Genomic DNA, 15,912 nt, shown 5'->3' with positions numbered 1-15,912 from the left:
AATTCTCATCCTTGTTCTTGGGATATGGACTACCAACGGCAGCATTTGATAACCTCCTCAAATTTGGATCTTGACAGCATTATCCAATCGGCAATTAAAAACCTGTAGAATTTAATGCTTTGAGCCCTCAATGATGTCTACTGCTGCGGAAGCGTAACACTTCCTAAGTTCTAAGTATGTGCATCACAAACCGCTTGTTGTGGAGTGATCATATATTTCACTTCGCCAAAAATGCTGCTAAGTGTTTATGTTTTTTCCCCTTCTGATACAGCTATAATTTAAAAAGCTTTTATTCGTCCAAAAATCTAGTATAATTTTCATATTAGAGCTGGTGCCCCAATAACGTTCTTGACTCTTCTGGATAGAATTGAAAAGAAAGCTCTAAAAGTGATAGAAAATCGTTATCTTTCCAAGTCAATTGCTTCTCTTGGTCACCGCCGCAAGGTCTCATGCCTATCATTGTTTTATCGATATTTTCACAAACAATGCTCTAGAGAAATATTCAACCGAAATACCCGTACTTCTAGGAATGCTGATCAGTTTCAGGGATTCTTTCTTTACCCGCACTACACGAATGTGGAATGCTTTACCCGGCTTAATATTTCCCACTCATTATATTGTGCAGACATTCAGAATCAATGTGCATCCCTTTTTTTTTCTTATCCTATCCTTCTTTTCTTATTTCTTGCACTCTGTCTAATCATTATTAGGGTCTTCAAAACCCCTTTATTGTGGGCACAGTATACAAAAAAAAGGGCGTTTACAATCAGGATTTGGAGTTTAATATTCGTCGGCTTGGTGTATTGGTGTTTATGTTTCCAGCTTCTTGACCAGGTTAGTATCGCTGTAGAGCCCATTAAGCCATTCATTTAATCTCCTTCCCCATACTTTAAAAATAAGTGGATTAATTTTTCTCTCAAAGCACTTAAGTAATTTATAGAGCAGGATTGGGATGATGAAGGTCTTATACAACTTTTTTCGGTTCTAAAAGACTGCCTAAATGCTTTCTTAGCTTGAAGAAACAGCGATTTGCAAGAGTAATTCTGCGTTTGATTTCTCCACTTATCTCATTCTGCCTTTGTGTAGCAGATCGCAGGTAGACAAAGTCATAACATTTTGCGAATATTTTGAGATTCCTTTCTCGCTAATAGCATACATTTGGTTTTATATTCGTTAACCCAATTCCAAGTTTGCAACCTCTGATTCAATGCTGCCAAAAATCCAAGGTTCATAGCTGGCTTATTTTTTCTATGTCATTTGTCTATGTTTATTTTTGCATCCACGCTATCATACGGGACTTTAAAATCGACAAAGAAATGCTATCGCAAGTCTGAACGTTTGATCGATGACGGTTGACTTGCCAGATCATTTATAAACGATTTTAAGCGGCCAGGAAGGATAGTGGACAAGATTTTAAAAAAGATTATTGAGAGGCTTATTCCTCTTCAGATAGTGCCCGTCAGAGCTTGACCTTTTTTGTGGATGGGTTCTTTTCATCAGGCATACTTTCATCCGACCAAATTTTACACATGAGTTGATGCATATTTACTTACTTTAATTAGGTCCTCAGACCTGTTAAGACCGTTGTTTCAGCTACCTCCAACACTTGCCTAGTGACGCCGACTGTCCTGCACCATGTACTTCTTGGTCGTCCAGCTCTTCTTCCTTCTTGTGTGGGCGATTTCCACTGCATTGCTTGGCCTGCAATGCAGTCGTTACCTTTTCGAAGCGTATGTCCAATCTATTGCCACTTACGCTTTCGTATAATAGATTCCTGACCTGTCCTCATTTGATATACGTTTTGGCCAGAAAATCATTAGGATATTGCTAAGACATCTATTCATGAAGGTTTGCAGCTTTCTTGTTATGGCTGAAGTAACCTTCCAGGTGATGCACCCATAAAGAAGCACAGATTCGAAATTTGTGCGAGTTTATTGGAGTTATTCCTCAAAATTTTCGACCGCATATCGAACGCCGCTTTTGCTTTGCCGATGCGGTAGATGATGCCTTGTTTGATTCTGCCTTCCATGGAGACGATACTTCCAATGTATTGAAAGCTCTCCACTTTTTCCACCGTTTGCAAGGAAATATTTAATTGAGATTATGGTCGGGTTCCGAGGCTGATCATTTTTATGATAGAGTAAGCAAACATCGCCCTCGTAATCCAAGTGCCTTAAATAGTATGTTAAGGTCCATTGGATCCCTCCGCTAGCTGACAAAGCTGCGCGCAGTAAATCGCTTATCAAAAACAAAAATAATAGTGGCGGCAGAATACAGCCCTGTCTGACTCCGCTAAGGATTTCAAAATCCTCTGACAATCTACCATCGCACACTGGGGCGAACTGTATGGCAATGTCGGAATTAATGCAAAAACTGAAACAAAAGAGATAACTTTGTTTTGTTGATTTTCCGTTATAAAATATTCCATTGCATCATAACCGCACTCATTTAATTATATTGCATGTTTCCCCACTCCAAAACGTGCACTTGAAGTAACCACATTAGTTTTTTTTCATTGAGATTTAAAAAAGGTGACAAAAAGTTTAAAGTTTAACGGGCTGTATTTTTCTTATAAATAACGTTATAATTTTGATTGAAGATGGAATCGACAGCGTCAGGTGTGTTATTTAATATTTTAATAATAAATTTAAGATTATGAAAATATTTTGTTCTATTTTATATCAAAAATCGTGCGTTCATAACTATTAAGTGCTAATTAAGATTTTATCTAAAAAGTTAAGCTTAAAGTTAGTTTCCACAAGCTTCCACATTCAGATTTTAGTATTTTTATGTAACTTGACTTATTGTCTTTGGAGGTCTAAAAAGATCGGGTGCTCATATGTGCTCCTTTTTTTTTTTGTTAATTACTACCTTAGGAAGTTTTAATATAAGATCTTTTTGGTGCAGTTTCATGTAGCAATGATTTATTTTTAACGCGGATGGAATTATTTGAAATCATGAAATTGTCTGGAAAGCCAACATTAGAAAAAAAAATATTTTATTTAAAATTACACCTTCAAGAACGCACCCAATGCCCGGACACAAATTTAAATGAACTGAACCATACTATTTCACAATTTTCATCAAGATTTAAAGAGAAATGGACAAAATCTGATCGCAACGAAAGCCGATTTAAGCATACAAATCAAGAGTGGCTTCAGAAATCTATAGGTTTCAAGCGGCACAACAATAACCCACACAAACGTGGACGTCCAGAAACAACATTTCAAAACAGTTGCGATCGATCCAAACGTCTAAAAACCGCAAATATAAGAAATAGTTTTTCTGCAGTTGAATTAGGATTCGCTGCAAAGGTCAACCTTAGAGCTGAGGGTCATTCGTCTGCATCAAAGTTATTGGAAGACGTATTGCGTTCACCTAACCGTGCAGATAGTTATAAAAAAGCGTATCAACTACATGAAAATACTCGTACAAGTATGATGAAGATGTCAGGAGAAGAGGCCCTTTCAACTGTTGTGGAAGCAAAGCTAACACGATATCAATACAACGTTATAAGAAATAAAGACCCTAAAAGATTTCCGTCATATAAAATAATTCAAGATGCAAAAAAAAAAATGCTATCCAGATTCAGAATGTATGCAGGTTACTGCATCTTCCGCTGAAGTCACTGTTCAGACTCTAATGAATCACACGATTGAACGTTTGTTAAAATCACAAAAAGAGGTTATTTTGCGACTAGGACATGAAAATTTAAGCAGCTTGCAATTGATTTCAAAGTGGGGCTTCGATGGGAGTTCGGGGCATAGTTCATATAAGCAAAAGTGCGTTGGAATGGAAGCAGATGATTCGAGTGTTTTCATTATTTCAGTTGTTCCTTTGCGATTGGTTTATGCAAACATGAGCAAAAAAGAAATTGTGTGGCAAAATCCACGACCTTCTTCCACCAGGTATTGTCGTCCCATTAAAATATATTTTGCTAAGGAATCAACACAACTTTCGATTTCTGAGAAGTTACAAATGGATACCCAAATTCATAATTTAAAGCCTTCCGAAGTCACTTTTGAAGACAAAATCGTTAGAGTTTCACATAAGCTTCTTTTTACAATGGTAGATGGTAAGGTCTGCAATGCCTTAGCTAACAATATTTCTTCTCAGCGATGCTTTATCTGCGGGGCAAGCTCTAAAGAACTAAATGATATTGATGAAATGATGTCGAAACCACATAATCCCAACACGTTGGAATTTGGTCTTTCAGTTTTGCACTGTTGGATTCGAGTTTTCGAATGCCTTTTACATGTTGGCTATAAACTTCCAATCAAAAAGTGGCAAGCTAGAAAAGAAGACAAAGAAGTTGTGGCATTAAACAAAGCTCGAATACAACAAGAGTTTAAGATTCAAATGGGACTTATTGTTGACCATCCAAAGCCAGGTTTTGGGAATTCAAATGATAGCAACACTGCCCGAAGATTTTTCAACAATGCAGGTCTAGTTTCGGAAATATTGGGAATTGACAAACTTCTAATTGAAAAACTTCATTCAATTCTGGTAGCCATATCAAGTGGATATGATATAAACATCGATAAATTTCGAATATACACAATCGATACTGCAAAACAATTCGTCAATTCCTACCCTTGGTTTTATATGCCTCCAACTATGCATAAACTTTTAATTCATGGACCGGATGTTATTTCAGCTGCCCTTCTTCCTATAGGCCAATTATCCAAAGAAGCGCAAGAAGCAAGGAACAAAGACTTCAAGAAATATCGGGAAAATTACTCCAGGAAATGTTCCCGGGAGAAGAGTAATCAAGATGTTTTTAATTTAATGCTGGTAACATCTGATCCTCTGATTACGAGTTTAAGGCAACTTTCGCAAAAACAACTCAAAACTTTTCCGAGAGCAGTTTTTGATTTAATTATTTGTCCAACTCAAGACGATCTTCAGACTTCCACTGAAAACTTACAAAGTGATGACGATTGCTCATCAGACGAATCAAACTTTTAATTTAAATTTCTGCTTTAATTGAGAATTAGCACATTTGTTTACCTCATTTTATTTATTTTTTAAGATATCCATGTATAAAAAGTTTAAAAAAAAAATGTATATGAAATTTGGTCCATAATTTATGTTTAAAAGTTGTTATATCGTAATAGAGCAAGAAAAAACGATATTGAAAAGAGGTAATGTGTTTTAATCAGTATTCATAATCGGTTCATAAACAAAAAAAAAATAATTTAGCTTTCAAAATTCAACAAATGAATTAATTCCAGTTTTCTGGGTATCCTGCCCCAGTGTGCATCGTGCAGAATATGAAACTTGGATCCATAATATGTTGCCTTAATAATAGCAATTAGTTTTTCTGGAATGCCTCTCTTCCGCAAAGCTAACTAGATGTACTGCCTGTTAACGCTTTCTAAGGCCTTCTAGAAGTCGATGAACAGTATTGGTGTTCGATATTCAACGCACTGTTCCGCAGGGTGTTGATATGATCAATGCCGGAGGGTCCAGAGTGGAATTCTGCATGTTTGGAATCGAGTGTGGCCTCAAGGTGTTCTCTGATGCGTTCCAGTATGACTTTTGCTGCTATTTTGGCAACGGTAGGAAGAACGCAAATTCCACTCCAGTTTTCGCACTTTATTAGATCTCCTTTTTTTGGGAGCTTGACGATCATTCCCTACTTCCACTCATCGAGGAACCTTCGTCGGCGCTGAGTTGATGCATGATCCCTGCTAACAAATCTGTCGCATCTTTAAACAATTCCGATAGTAAGCTGTCTGCACCAGAAGCTTCCATTGAGTCTAGCTTTATAATCGCTAAGTGTACTGTTTTTTGATGGGTGGACGAAAATGTTGGCCATTATCTTCCAATGTATATGGAATCAGTCACCTTGTATCGGAATAATCATCACTTCTGTATGTTAAACCCTCGATAGACTCAACTGTTTTCTTTTTTTCTCTCTGAGAAGTCGGCGTTCCTCTCTTTTTTTTTCTTAGTAGAGCTACAAATCGTTTTTCTACTTAAACAAGCCAAGACGTCGTCGTTAGAAAAGATAGAATGTTTTTCAGTGGAAGTTTGTAGGCCGATTAATTGAAAATGAGTTTTTGTTTTATTTAAAAAAATAAGAAGTTGTCAAGTCCTTAAATGAAAATATCGAGTTCGTTTTTTATGTAAAATTACATTTTACTTACAATCTTGAATATGGACGCAGTCTTGTAACTTAGAAACCTTAAAATAAGTACGCCCAGGGCTCAGATGACACCCAAATCATCGACCTACATTTGTATTTCTCTTCTCTTGATTCAACGTAAGGTTTCTTCTACTCTAGGATCAGCCACGGGGGTACGAGTGAAAAAGTTACAATAGAATAACTTCAAGTGGGTAGTAAAAATCTTCAAGTGCTGTAAACTCAAGAAATGACAACGCCTATGGAAAAACCACCCATATTTTCTCATACTCCTTTCATTGTCCCCAAGAAGGGCGACATAAGATAAAAACAAGAAACCAAACTTGGACAAAATAGAAAAAACAAGAAGAAAACTTACATTCAAATCCTTGAGCTCCCTGCGGATGGGTGCAACAATTTCTGTATTCTTCCGCAACGCATATGCATTCGACATTGCTCCTCCTACTGCCCCAATTCCCCCGGATTGCGGAACTATGGTTGTTGTGGCATGAGTTGCATGGGTGGCAGGTGGTGCTGGCAGGTTTGACATAGTCTGCTGCACCACTCCTGCCCCATTCCTATCTCTATCCCTATGACCACCCCCTCCACCATGACAACCTCCTCCACCGTCGATTCCATTTGTTCTTTGGATTTTCGATTGCAAATTTATGTGCTGCTTCGAGGATTTACTTGAACTTCTGGCTGGCGATGTTTCGATCATCGACGACGACGAAGAGGATCCCGATTGTGTGTGTTTTGGAACGGTCCCGGTTTTATTATTCGGGTGTTTTGCTGGAGCCATTTAAAACAAAAAGTTTTCACGCATAGAATTAGCAATAAAAGAAAAGACACGACAAAAATATGTCAGCTATTTAGGGAAAAGTTTCTTGTTGAAGTTTTCCTCTTTTTTTGTTTATTTCTTCGCGAAAAATCACATTTTTTATTTAATTAGAGTTTTTATAATCTTTTGAATAACTTTTTATTGTTTAATCACTTCACTTAGATGAGGAAAAAAGGTTTTTTTCATTTGATTTTTCTTTTTTTTCGTCGACGAGAAGAAAAACTCCGGCAACTGCAACAAATCAGAAAAATGGCAAACACAAATTTTGACAGACGCAAATTTGCACGATAGTTTGATTTTTATTCGTTAATAAGAAAAACAACAAGTATCGAGTTAAATGAATGCGTTCGAGGTTATGTATATTTTTTTTAGAAATTTGAATTGTCAAAACGACGATATTTAAAAAAAGTGGATACGTTCACTGGCATTCAGTTCTTAATTTTTAAATAAAGTCGAAAGCAAATGTTACTACGTGTTATTTTGATATAAATCGGGACTTGGGAAAGTAGTTTTATCATCTTGAAATCTTTAACTAAATTAATAAAACCTCTTTCTTTTGATTTCAGATTTATCTTTAACAGTAATATTTGTTAAGGAGTTGAGCCATCATAGAATTTACAGAAAATCGTACTGTTTTAACTTCTGATAGAAATCTATGGTATTGGTATGATTTGTCAAATTGGAAATTTTATAAACGTTTTAAATTTTGAACTAAATGTTGGGCTAATTGCAAAGAAATAATTATTTTAGAATTCACCATTTGGAAGTTATCAGAGTAAGTCACATCCCTCAAAAAACTTATAGCCGGTAAAAACCCTAAGTACTAAAAAAAATATTCCGTTTATTTCAATATTGCAAAAAAGTTGTATTTCTATTTTTTAAATAAGCTTAACCCCTTTTTCAGAAAACTGTATAATTGCAAATCTCTTTAGAGTTATAAATAGTATTATCAGCAAGTAGGCTTATAGTAAATTAATTTTAAGACTACTTCTGACAAAATTTGAATTTATATGTACAATTTAACTATCTGCATCTATATAATGCAAAAAAGTAGAGTTTTATGTATATATATACATATGTCGAAATCTAAAAACGGTAGAGGATATATATAATATTACTTCCTATAAAAGTTTTCGACAGCACAGTGTTGCAGCAAGCCCTAACGAAAGTGTAATGAAATAAATTAAAAAAAAAACCTAACAAAAGCTAAAAAACTAAGAAAATTGAAAAGTATCTCTTTATTGTAAGAAAATTATCTCACTATTTTAAGAAACATATTGCAATTAGTTGCATAAACCTAAGAATCAAATGCAAAATTAAATGAAATTCTTGAAAAACAAACGAACTTACAAGATATAGCACAGTAACAAAATTTAAATATAAACAAGAAATGTGAAGCTTTTGTTAAACTTTCAACCGATGCACTTTATAATCTTTATCCTATTTCCTATAATAAGCATTTTTGAAGATGTTGGCATGTTTGATATTCTCTCTCTCTATCCAAACAGTGTTATTTCATTATTTTGCAGGTGAACCTCGCGTGGGTTGGTGTCGTCCCATTAACGGCAATTTTTTTTTCTTAACACAGCTTACTTACTTACTTAAGGTGGCGCTATAGTCGTGTGTGAACTAGAGCCTCCTCCGATAAACTTCTCCATCTAGTTCGGTCCCTAGCTAGATGTCTCTAGTTTCAAGCTCCAAGTTGGGTGAGGTCACTTTCCACTTGTGTGCGCCACCTGATCCGCGGTCTTCCTCTACTGCGCTGTACTGTGGGTGTGACTTCGAAGGCTTCCCGGGCCGGACCATTGCTTTCTATGTGCTCAACGAAAGCCAGCCGTCTTAGTCGTTGGACTTTTACCCTTCTGGCTAAGTCTACGTCGCTGTACAGTCTGTACAGCTCGTCGTTCCATCTTTTCCTCCACTCCCCTTCGATGCATACGGGACCGTAGATCACACGAAGAACTTTTCTCTCGAAACGACCCAAGGTGCTTTCATCCGCTTTTGTCATAGTCCATGCTTCTGCACCGTATAGCAGGACGGGGATGATAAGGGTTGTTAACACAGCTATTCATTAAAAATACCCCTCGTCACTATAGATGATTTTTAGCTAAAATTGTAGTTTTCTTCCAAACGGTTCGAAGCCCAGGCAGCGAACAAACGGCGTTGTCTATGGCCATTAACTTTGAGCTCCTGGGTCAGTTGGCTCTTGTACGGGTGTATGCCCAAGTCCCGACGCAAATTTCGCCATGTTGAAGTCTGCGGAAGGTCAAATTCTTCTGCAGGGCGAGGAATAGACTGCTTTGGCTTCTGCTGTACACCTTCACGAATCACGCCCTTATTCTCAGCCGGGTTTTGGCTGATTATTTACTGAACCAATCGTCTCAAATTTGGCCACCAAACGTTGAAGAGTCATCTGTGAAGAGACCTCTCGTCCACCTTAAAATGAACGCAATGCGCGCATTGTCTGGGTTAGCAAACACTCATTTTGATAATAAAATTTTATCTTTTAAACTTGCTGTTCAATCGTGTAACTAGGCATGATGGCATAAACAATTTAATAATAAACAACGGATTTGACAGATGTCACCAAAACAAAATGGCCTCCATGGGGCACCAAAAATGTAACACTTTATAAAATAGGAAATATCAAAAGTCAGAAATGTGACAATCATGTGTACTTTAGCTAACAATTGTGTTGAAGATAAATAAAGCTATTTGATAATTGTGTACAAATACAATTTATTCGTTCAAATTTTTTACCATAAAACAATTTTTTCACATTCAAACAATCATCAACCGATCTACTGTGTGCTGACACTGTTCGTTAAAAATCTACCTATGTATGTATTTAGCTATGAAATTGTACAAACCTTATAAATATAGAACCTACTTGTCAGCTTTTCCTAAATAAATGTCAGATGTAATTAGAAGCATTGGAATTTAAAATCCAGCGGTTACATGATTAAAACTGACATTGTTCCAGTGTCGTACAAAATTTTGATAATTTGTACTTAAAATGTAGTTTTAAAATACATTTAAAAAATGAAGAGGAAGTTTCAAACTAAAAAAAACACACTCTTATCAATACTTTGAAGATATTCATCACATTGGTCTCGTTTTTGTGCAACTTAATCATTTTCAAAATTAAAATAATTGCCTCTCTTTCGAGCAGTCAACTGGAAATGAGATATAATGATAGGAGTTAAAAATTACTGACACTTCAAAAGAATCATCTTTGACGTTTGTAGCGATAAAGATGCATATTAGGTCTGTTCGTTTACTTCTTACAACTCTCAATTGTTATATTAATTGTAAGCAATTAATGTTATCATTAATAAAGAACAAAACTTGCGCCAAAAATAAATCTGTAATATTAAACAACTGTCATATCGCATCTTTTCTTATCGGCAGAATATAAAATGCCACCTTTGTCAAGGAAATAAGATAAGATAAGATAATATCTTCTTTTTTAACACGTGAAGATGTTTTCGGAGATGTTACAATGAAAAGGGAATCCACTTAAAAATGTACAAATCAAAATGTTGTAAGTATTATTTTTGATAACGGTACTAGCATTTTTTTGACAATAACCTTGAAAAGTAAAAAAAATATCAAATGTCAGTGATGTCAACTCCAAATTTCAAAAGTGGCACTAACTCAGAAATAATTAATGTAGTCACTTTCATAAGAAAAACTTTTAAACAAAATTGTACGGTCGTTGATTTGTTACTCAATAAAAATCACGTCAACTCACAACATTAAGCTTCCATCTTATTTTTGGAAATTTTACTTTTTAGGTTCTTTGAAATTGGTTGTTTTTATCATTAGGAAATGTGAAATTGTGCTTCTACATCTATATCTTAATTCTTAGTTTAAAACCGCTATTTAGCCTTAGAACATAAGGAAAACAAAATGTATGTCAAAAATAAGAAATATGTTTTTTATGACACAACTCATTTCAACCAATTATCATTTGATCTCATTCCCACTGCTTACAAGAAAAAAAGGGAGGTTATCTTTTATATCTGACATTGGATTTCTGTATGATTACTTTCTTCCTAAAACAACCGAACTATCAAAATTTCAATTCAAGTGTGTTCCTTGAGCCTCCAGATACAAGCTAAGGCGACACATGTTGGGATATTTCCATTTAAACACTAACTCCTATCCTCAAACTCAAGCCATATTCGTCTCTAAACGAGGCGTCAAAATGGTTGATTTATGATATTTAAATTAAATACAGAACTTATTATTATTGTGATAATTGCAGAACGCTGCATATCTGCTCTAGAATATAAGCGCCATCTTAAGTAATGAAACACAGCATGCAATTCACATGAAAATTACTCTTCTCACTAAAGATAAAGATCTTCAATAAAACAAACATAAATGGTCTTGAAATTGTCAAGAACATAATAGATACTAGAAAGAAGTACTTTTCTAAAAACTTCAGATAATTTGATAATGTGTTAGATACAGAACAAAAACCGCCACTACAACAATTATCAATATAAAAACACTATAAATATTGTTAGATTGCTCGCTACCGATAAAGATCTGAATGAACAAAAAAGAAACATCAAATTTGACATACCATTTTGACGCACTCAAGATAATTACTATGAACTATTCAATTTCTGTTCTTATGAATGTCCAATATAAAGAAGAACTTCTAATGTTTTCTGTCATATAAAAGAATCAAATTGAAGAGATACTCATTCAGTGCAATAGTGATTTAGGGATTCGGAGTGTCAATTTAGTTAAAGACAAATTAAGAATCCTCCTGTCAATATCATGAGAAGTAAGGACGTTTTAGTAGATTTGCCTTCATTTTGACATAAGGTACCGCTTACATAATTGAAATGTAATTTCTTTTGCAGATTTCATCTGTTGCATTTTGGCAGTGGTCACACTTTTCGCGTGCTCCGTTTCCGCTGAGATTAATATTTGTGAAAATGTCGTAGATGGGGTGTTCTTAGACAATGTCAATGATTGCTCTAAATACTATACTTGCATGGGAGGAAAGGCTTATCCCGGTGAGTGCGCGGATGGTCTCTACTTCAGCTCCAAGACCCAACGTTGTGATATTCTATCGAAAACCGAGTGCTTTCCAAAGTGTAATGGTACCTTGAAGTTCTTGAGTTACCACAAGACCTGCGACAAGTTTACTATCTGTTTCGCTGAAACTCATGTACTACAAAAATGCGCCGATAATTTGCAGTTTAATTCGGACACCGATCGTTGCGATTATGCCCATAATGTTGATTGTGTGACAAACATGTGCACTGGTATAAACGATCCTGAAAATATTCACTTTTTACCAAGTCACAGGTCCTGCGAAGAGTGAGTGATATGGTTTTTGGAAGTCAATTTAAATTTTCTTAAAAAAATGATTTCTTTTGCATAGTTATTACATTTGCTACAGTGGTGAGGCTGTTCTTCAAAAGTGCTCTAAGGGATTATTCTTCAATCCCAAAAGGAGGGGCTGTGATTTCAAGGAAAATGTTAACTGTACTGTAAGTTTTTGTATATTTCTTTTTGTCAACTTAAAGCGTCATTTCTTAATCCACCTTAAATCATCATAATAGATCTCAGCTAAGTCTCGTAACGTATTGCCATATGCTAAGATGCCACCAACTAGGGCAAATATTCCATGTCCAAAGCAGGGTTCCCACTTCTATCCAAGTCCAAGTGATCCAGCAGCATACTATTTTTGTTCCAATGGCAAGGGTATCGTATTAACTTGTTCACCTGGTTTGGTCTATGATAGGACAATCGAATCATGCCGTGATCCTAAGAATGTCAAATAGACACGATATTAAAATAACTTAAAACATTTCTAATAAATATGACGTTTTATGAACAACAAAATTTAGTTTCTTATAAGCTCCGATTCGTTTAGACCCGGTCCACGATCAGTCCGGGGCGGACCTGGGCCTCAAGCAACATGTGTCTTCAGCCAGCTCGGTCCATTCGCTCTATATGACCCAGCCATCTAAGCCGTTGGACTTTAACTCTGTTAAACTGTACAGCCCGTACAGTTCGTCGTTATATCTTCTCCTCCATTCTCCATCTATGCGTACGGGACCAAAAATCACCAGAGGAATTTTTCTCTCGAAGCTTTTTAAGACGTTCTTAGGGCCGAGGCCTCAGCGCCATAAATGAGAACTGGGATGATGAGTGTCTTATAGATGGGGATTCTAGATGCTCGAGAGAGGACTTTACTTCTCAATTGCCTTTTAAGTCCAAAGAAGCAGCGATTTGCAAGAGTTATTCTTCATTTGATTTTAGCGCTGGTGTAGTTGTATGTGTTTATAGCGGTGCCTAGGTAGACAAATTCCTTAACTACCTCGAAATTATAGCTGTCCATGGTGACGTTTTTCCAAGATGTCGTTGTTCAAAGTCCTTTTTTGATGACAGCATATACTTGGTCTTGACGTCATTGACCACTAAACCCATCTTCTTCGCTTTCATGGCAGGCTTAAAAACGCTCCACTGACATCACGCTTTGATCTTCCAATTATGTTTATATCATCTGCGTATTGGAGTAGTTGGATGGACCTTTGGAAGATTGTGCCTCTAGTGTTGACGGTTGAGTTTTACACAATTCTCGCGACTTTAAAATCGGTAAAGATATGGTGTATATCGATTTTTAGTTTCTGGGTTTTTGCCTAGATCTGCCGTAGTGTGAATATTTGCTCGATATTGGACTTTCCTGGTCTGAAGCCGCACTGATAATAACCTATCAGGTTGTTGACGAACGGCTTCAGACGTTCACAAAATACGGCAGAGAGGATCTTATATGCAATGTTAGGGAGACTGATGCCTCTGTAGTTGGAGCAGTTTAGAGGGTCTCCTTACTTATGTATCGGGCATACTATGCTGAGATTCGACTCATCGGGCATGCTTTCTTCCGACCATATTTTGCAGATCAGTTGGTGCATGCTCCCTACCAAGTCATCGCCTGCTTTGTATAGTTCGGCAGCGATGCCGTCAGCTCCAGCAGCTTTGTTTGACTTAAGTTTAGATACAGCTACCTTCACTTTATCAAGGTCTGGTAGGCGGAATTGTTGATCTGCGTCGCCTAGGTTGAGTGGTTATATCTCCCTTACAGCGTAATTCGGTTCGTCATCACCGTTATATAATTTGGAGAAGTGGTCTTTCCATATATTCCCCTACGATGTTCCCCTGATCGTCTTTATAGGCTTCGGTTCGTGGCTGGTACCCTTGGGAGGTATTTTTTACCTTTTGGTAAAATTTACGAACCTCAGCAGCTCTAGCCCTGTTGTGCAGCGACGTTTTGTATGCCTGTTGTTTCGCTGCGTCGTCAAACCAGGGGTTTCGCTGTGGTGGCCGTGTGAAACGTAGCACTTCAGAGGCGGCATCTCTGATGGCCACTGGTTTTCAATACCTAATGCAGGCAGCATAGGACTCCTTAAGAGGTTATTAGAGACTCGATCGGAAAACGACATGGCAATCTCTTGCGATTGTAGCCGTCTAACGTCGAAGCTTCTCACGGTAGCCGTACCTTGGCTTGGCTTCGAAAAGTTCGAACATTCTGTAGTGTCGTGGGTCGTTTTCAATGTGGTCAACCTAGTTGACACTTGATTGATCATCGCCGATTGATCAAAAAAAATTCATGTCCCCTTTTGGATATCAGGATGTTGTGATCTACGTACTAGCTACCAGAACTTCTCGCCCCTTAGCGAGATCGATCAGCCTGAATCCGTTGCCGGAGATGGTGTCGTACAGGCTGTATCTCCCGATTGTGCCACCAAAGATGTCTTTTTTTCCTAGCTTCACATTAAAATCTCCTAAGATAATTTGAATGTCATAGCCAGAGGGCACTGCTCATAAGACTTTTCCAAGAGCTCGAAGAATATGTCTTTGGTGTCTTCATCATTCTCCTCTGTTGGGGCATGCGCGTATATTATACTTGCAGATGCGGATTGTCGTGATGCGCTCGCTCACACTCCTGAAACTTGAGACTTTAACTAATGTATTTTTTACATGGTCAGGAAATCACCCCGACGGCACAACACCCAATCAGGAGGGCCAGATCCTTAGTATAACTCCAAGGGTGGGGAGCCGGATAAACCACTCCAACAACTTTCCACTGGGGTTAGAACCAATCTCCAGTTGAGGTACTACGCACCCGATGTTCACCGCGGGGAGGTGAGAGTAGGAGTTCATAGACAGATGTCGGTTTTAAGAAAAACCTGTATACGCTTGTGACCTCTTGAATGGACATGTCTACCATTTGAACATTCAATTACGGATATTAATTTTTCTATTTTTTCATAATTCAATTGAAATATTTCTGAAATTTTCCGGTTAATTTCAATCCGCAAATTCTTACCACAGATAGGAAATGTCAAACAAAACTCTCAACAATAAAGGTTTAAAATCTTAAAGCGGAGAAACACAGTTAATTTCAGAAAATAATGTTTAGTTTAAGGTTGTAAACACCTCGCTTTCATAAAGTTTTTATTTATGGGGAGCAGAAACTTATAAATAGACAGGTATGGATGTAACCCCCTACTTTGGACACACTACAGGATTTGCGGTGGGTTTTATATTGGGTGTACGCAAAGACATAAAATATTTTGTACATGTGGATCATTCTTTCGTGTTTTAAATCAAAAAGTGAATGTGAGCCCACAAAAACTATACTAACATGAGATAAAAACATTTAAATAGATATCAAATTCTTTTAAAAATGTATGTTCTTTAAAGTACATAAACCTTAAAACACGTTTTCCTATATATCGAGCATTTAAAATCTTCACTTTTGAATAAATTATTTATTTTTTCAAAACGTATTACATGCAATATAGCCTTATCCAGAAAACGTAAAATTCTTAACTGAACACACTCATCTGAAAGTGAAATGCGTCCCACCAACTCTGTTTACACCTTAATTATTTTTGGGCTGGGTAACTTT

At 36.7% G+C, this 15,912-nt stretch overlaps 2 protein-coding genes across 3 annotated transcripts in view; one reads left to right on the top strand and one right to left on the bottom strand.

Moving 5' to 3' along the window:
* LOC129941160 (uncharacterized) overlaps positions 1 to 7,194 on the bottom strand; it is a 36,412-nt gene extending 29,218 nt beyond the window's left edge. Inside the window, exon 1 of one of the 2 annotated variants that reach the window (XM_056049728.1) lies at positions 6,507 to 7,194. In XM_056049728.1, the coding sequence (XP_055905703.1) occupies positions 6,507 to 6,929 (423 nt within the window). In that variant the 5' untranslated portion in view covers positions 6,930 to 7,194. The remainder of the gene's footprint in view (positions 1 to 6,506) is intronic. The other variant, XM_056049727.1, reaches the window with a different exon arrangement.
* Positions 7,195 to 11,615: 4,421 nt separating this feature from the next.
* On the top strand, positions 11,616 to 12,839 carry LOC129941169 (protein obstructor-E-like). Its single transcript, XM_056049737.1, has 4 exons — positions 11,616 to 11,769; positions 11,849 to 12,311; positions 12,376 to 12,484; positions 12,557 to 12,839. Exons 1-4 carry the CDS (start codon positions 11,763 to 11,765, stop codon positions 12,776 to 12,778), a joined length of 801 nt encoding a protein of 266 aa, XP_055905712.1. The 5' UTR covers positions 11,616 to 11,762; the 3' UTR covers positions 12,779 to 12,839.
* Positions 12,840 to 15,912: the final 3,073 nt, after the last annotated feature.

The sequence above is a fragment of the Eupeodes corollae genome, chromosome 1 (assembly GCF_945859685.1).
Source record: "Eupeodes corollae chromosome 1, idEupCoro1.1, whole genome shotgun sequence".
Lineage (NCBI taxonomy): Eukaryota > Metazoa > Arthropoda > Insecta > Diptera > Syrphidae > Eupeodes > Eupeodes corollae.
This window is presented reverse-complemented; position numbering and strand designations above follow the sequence as displayed.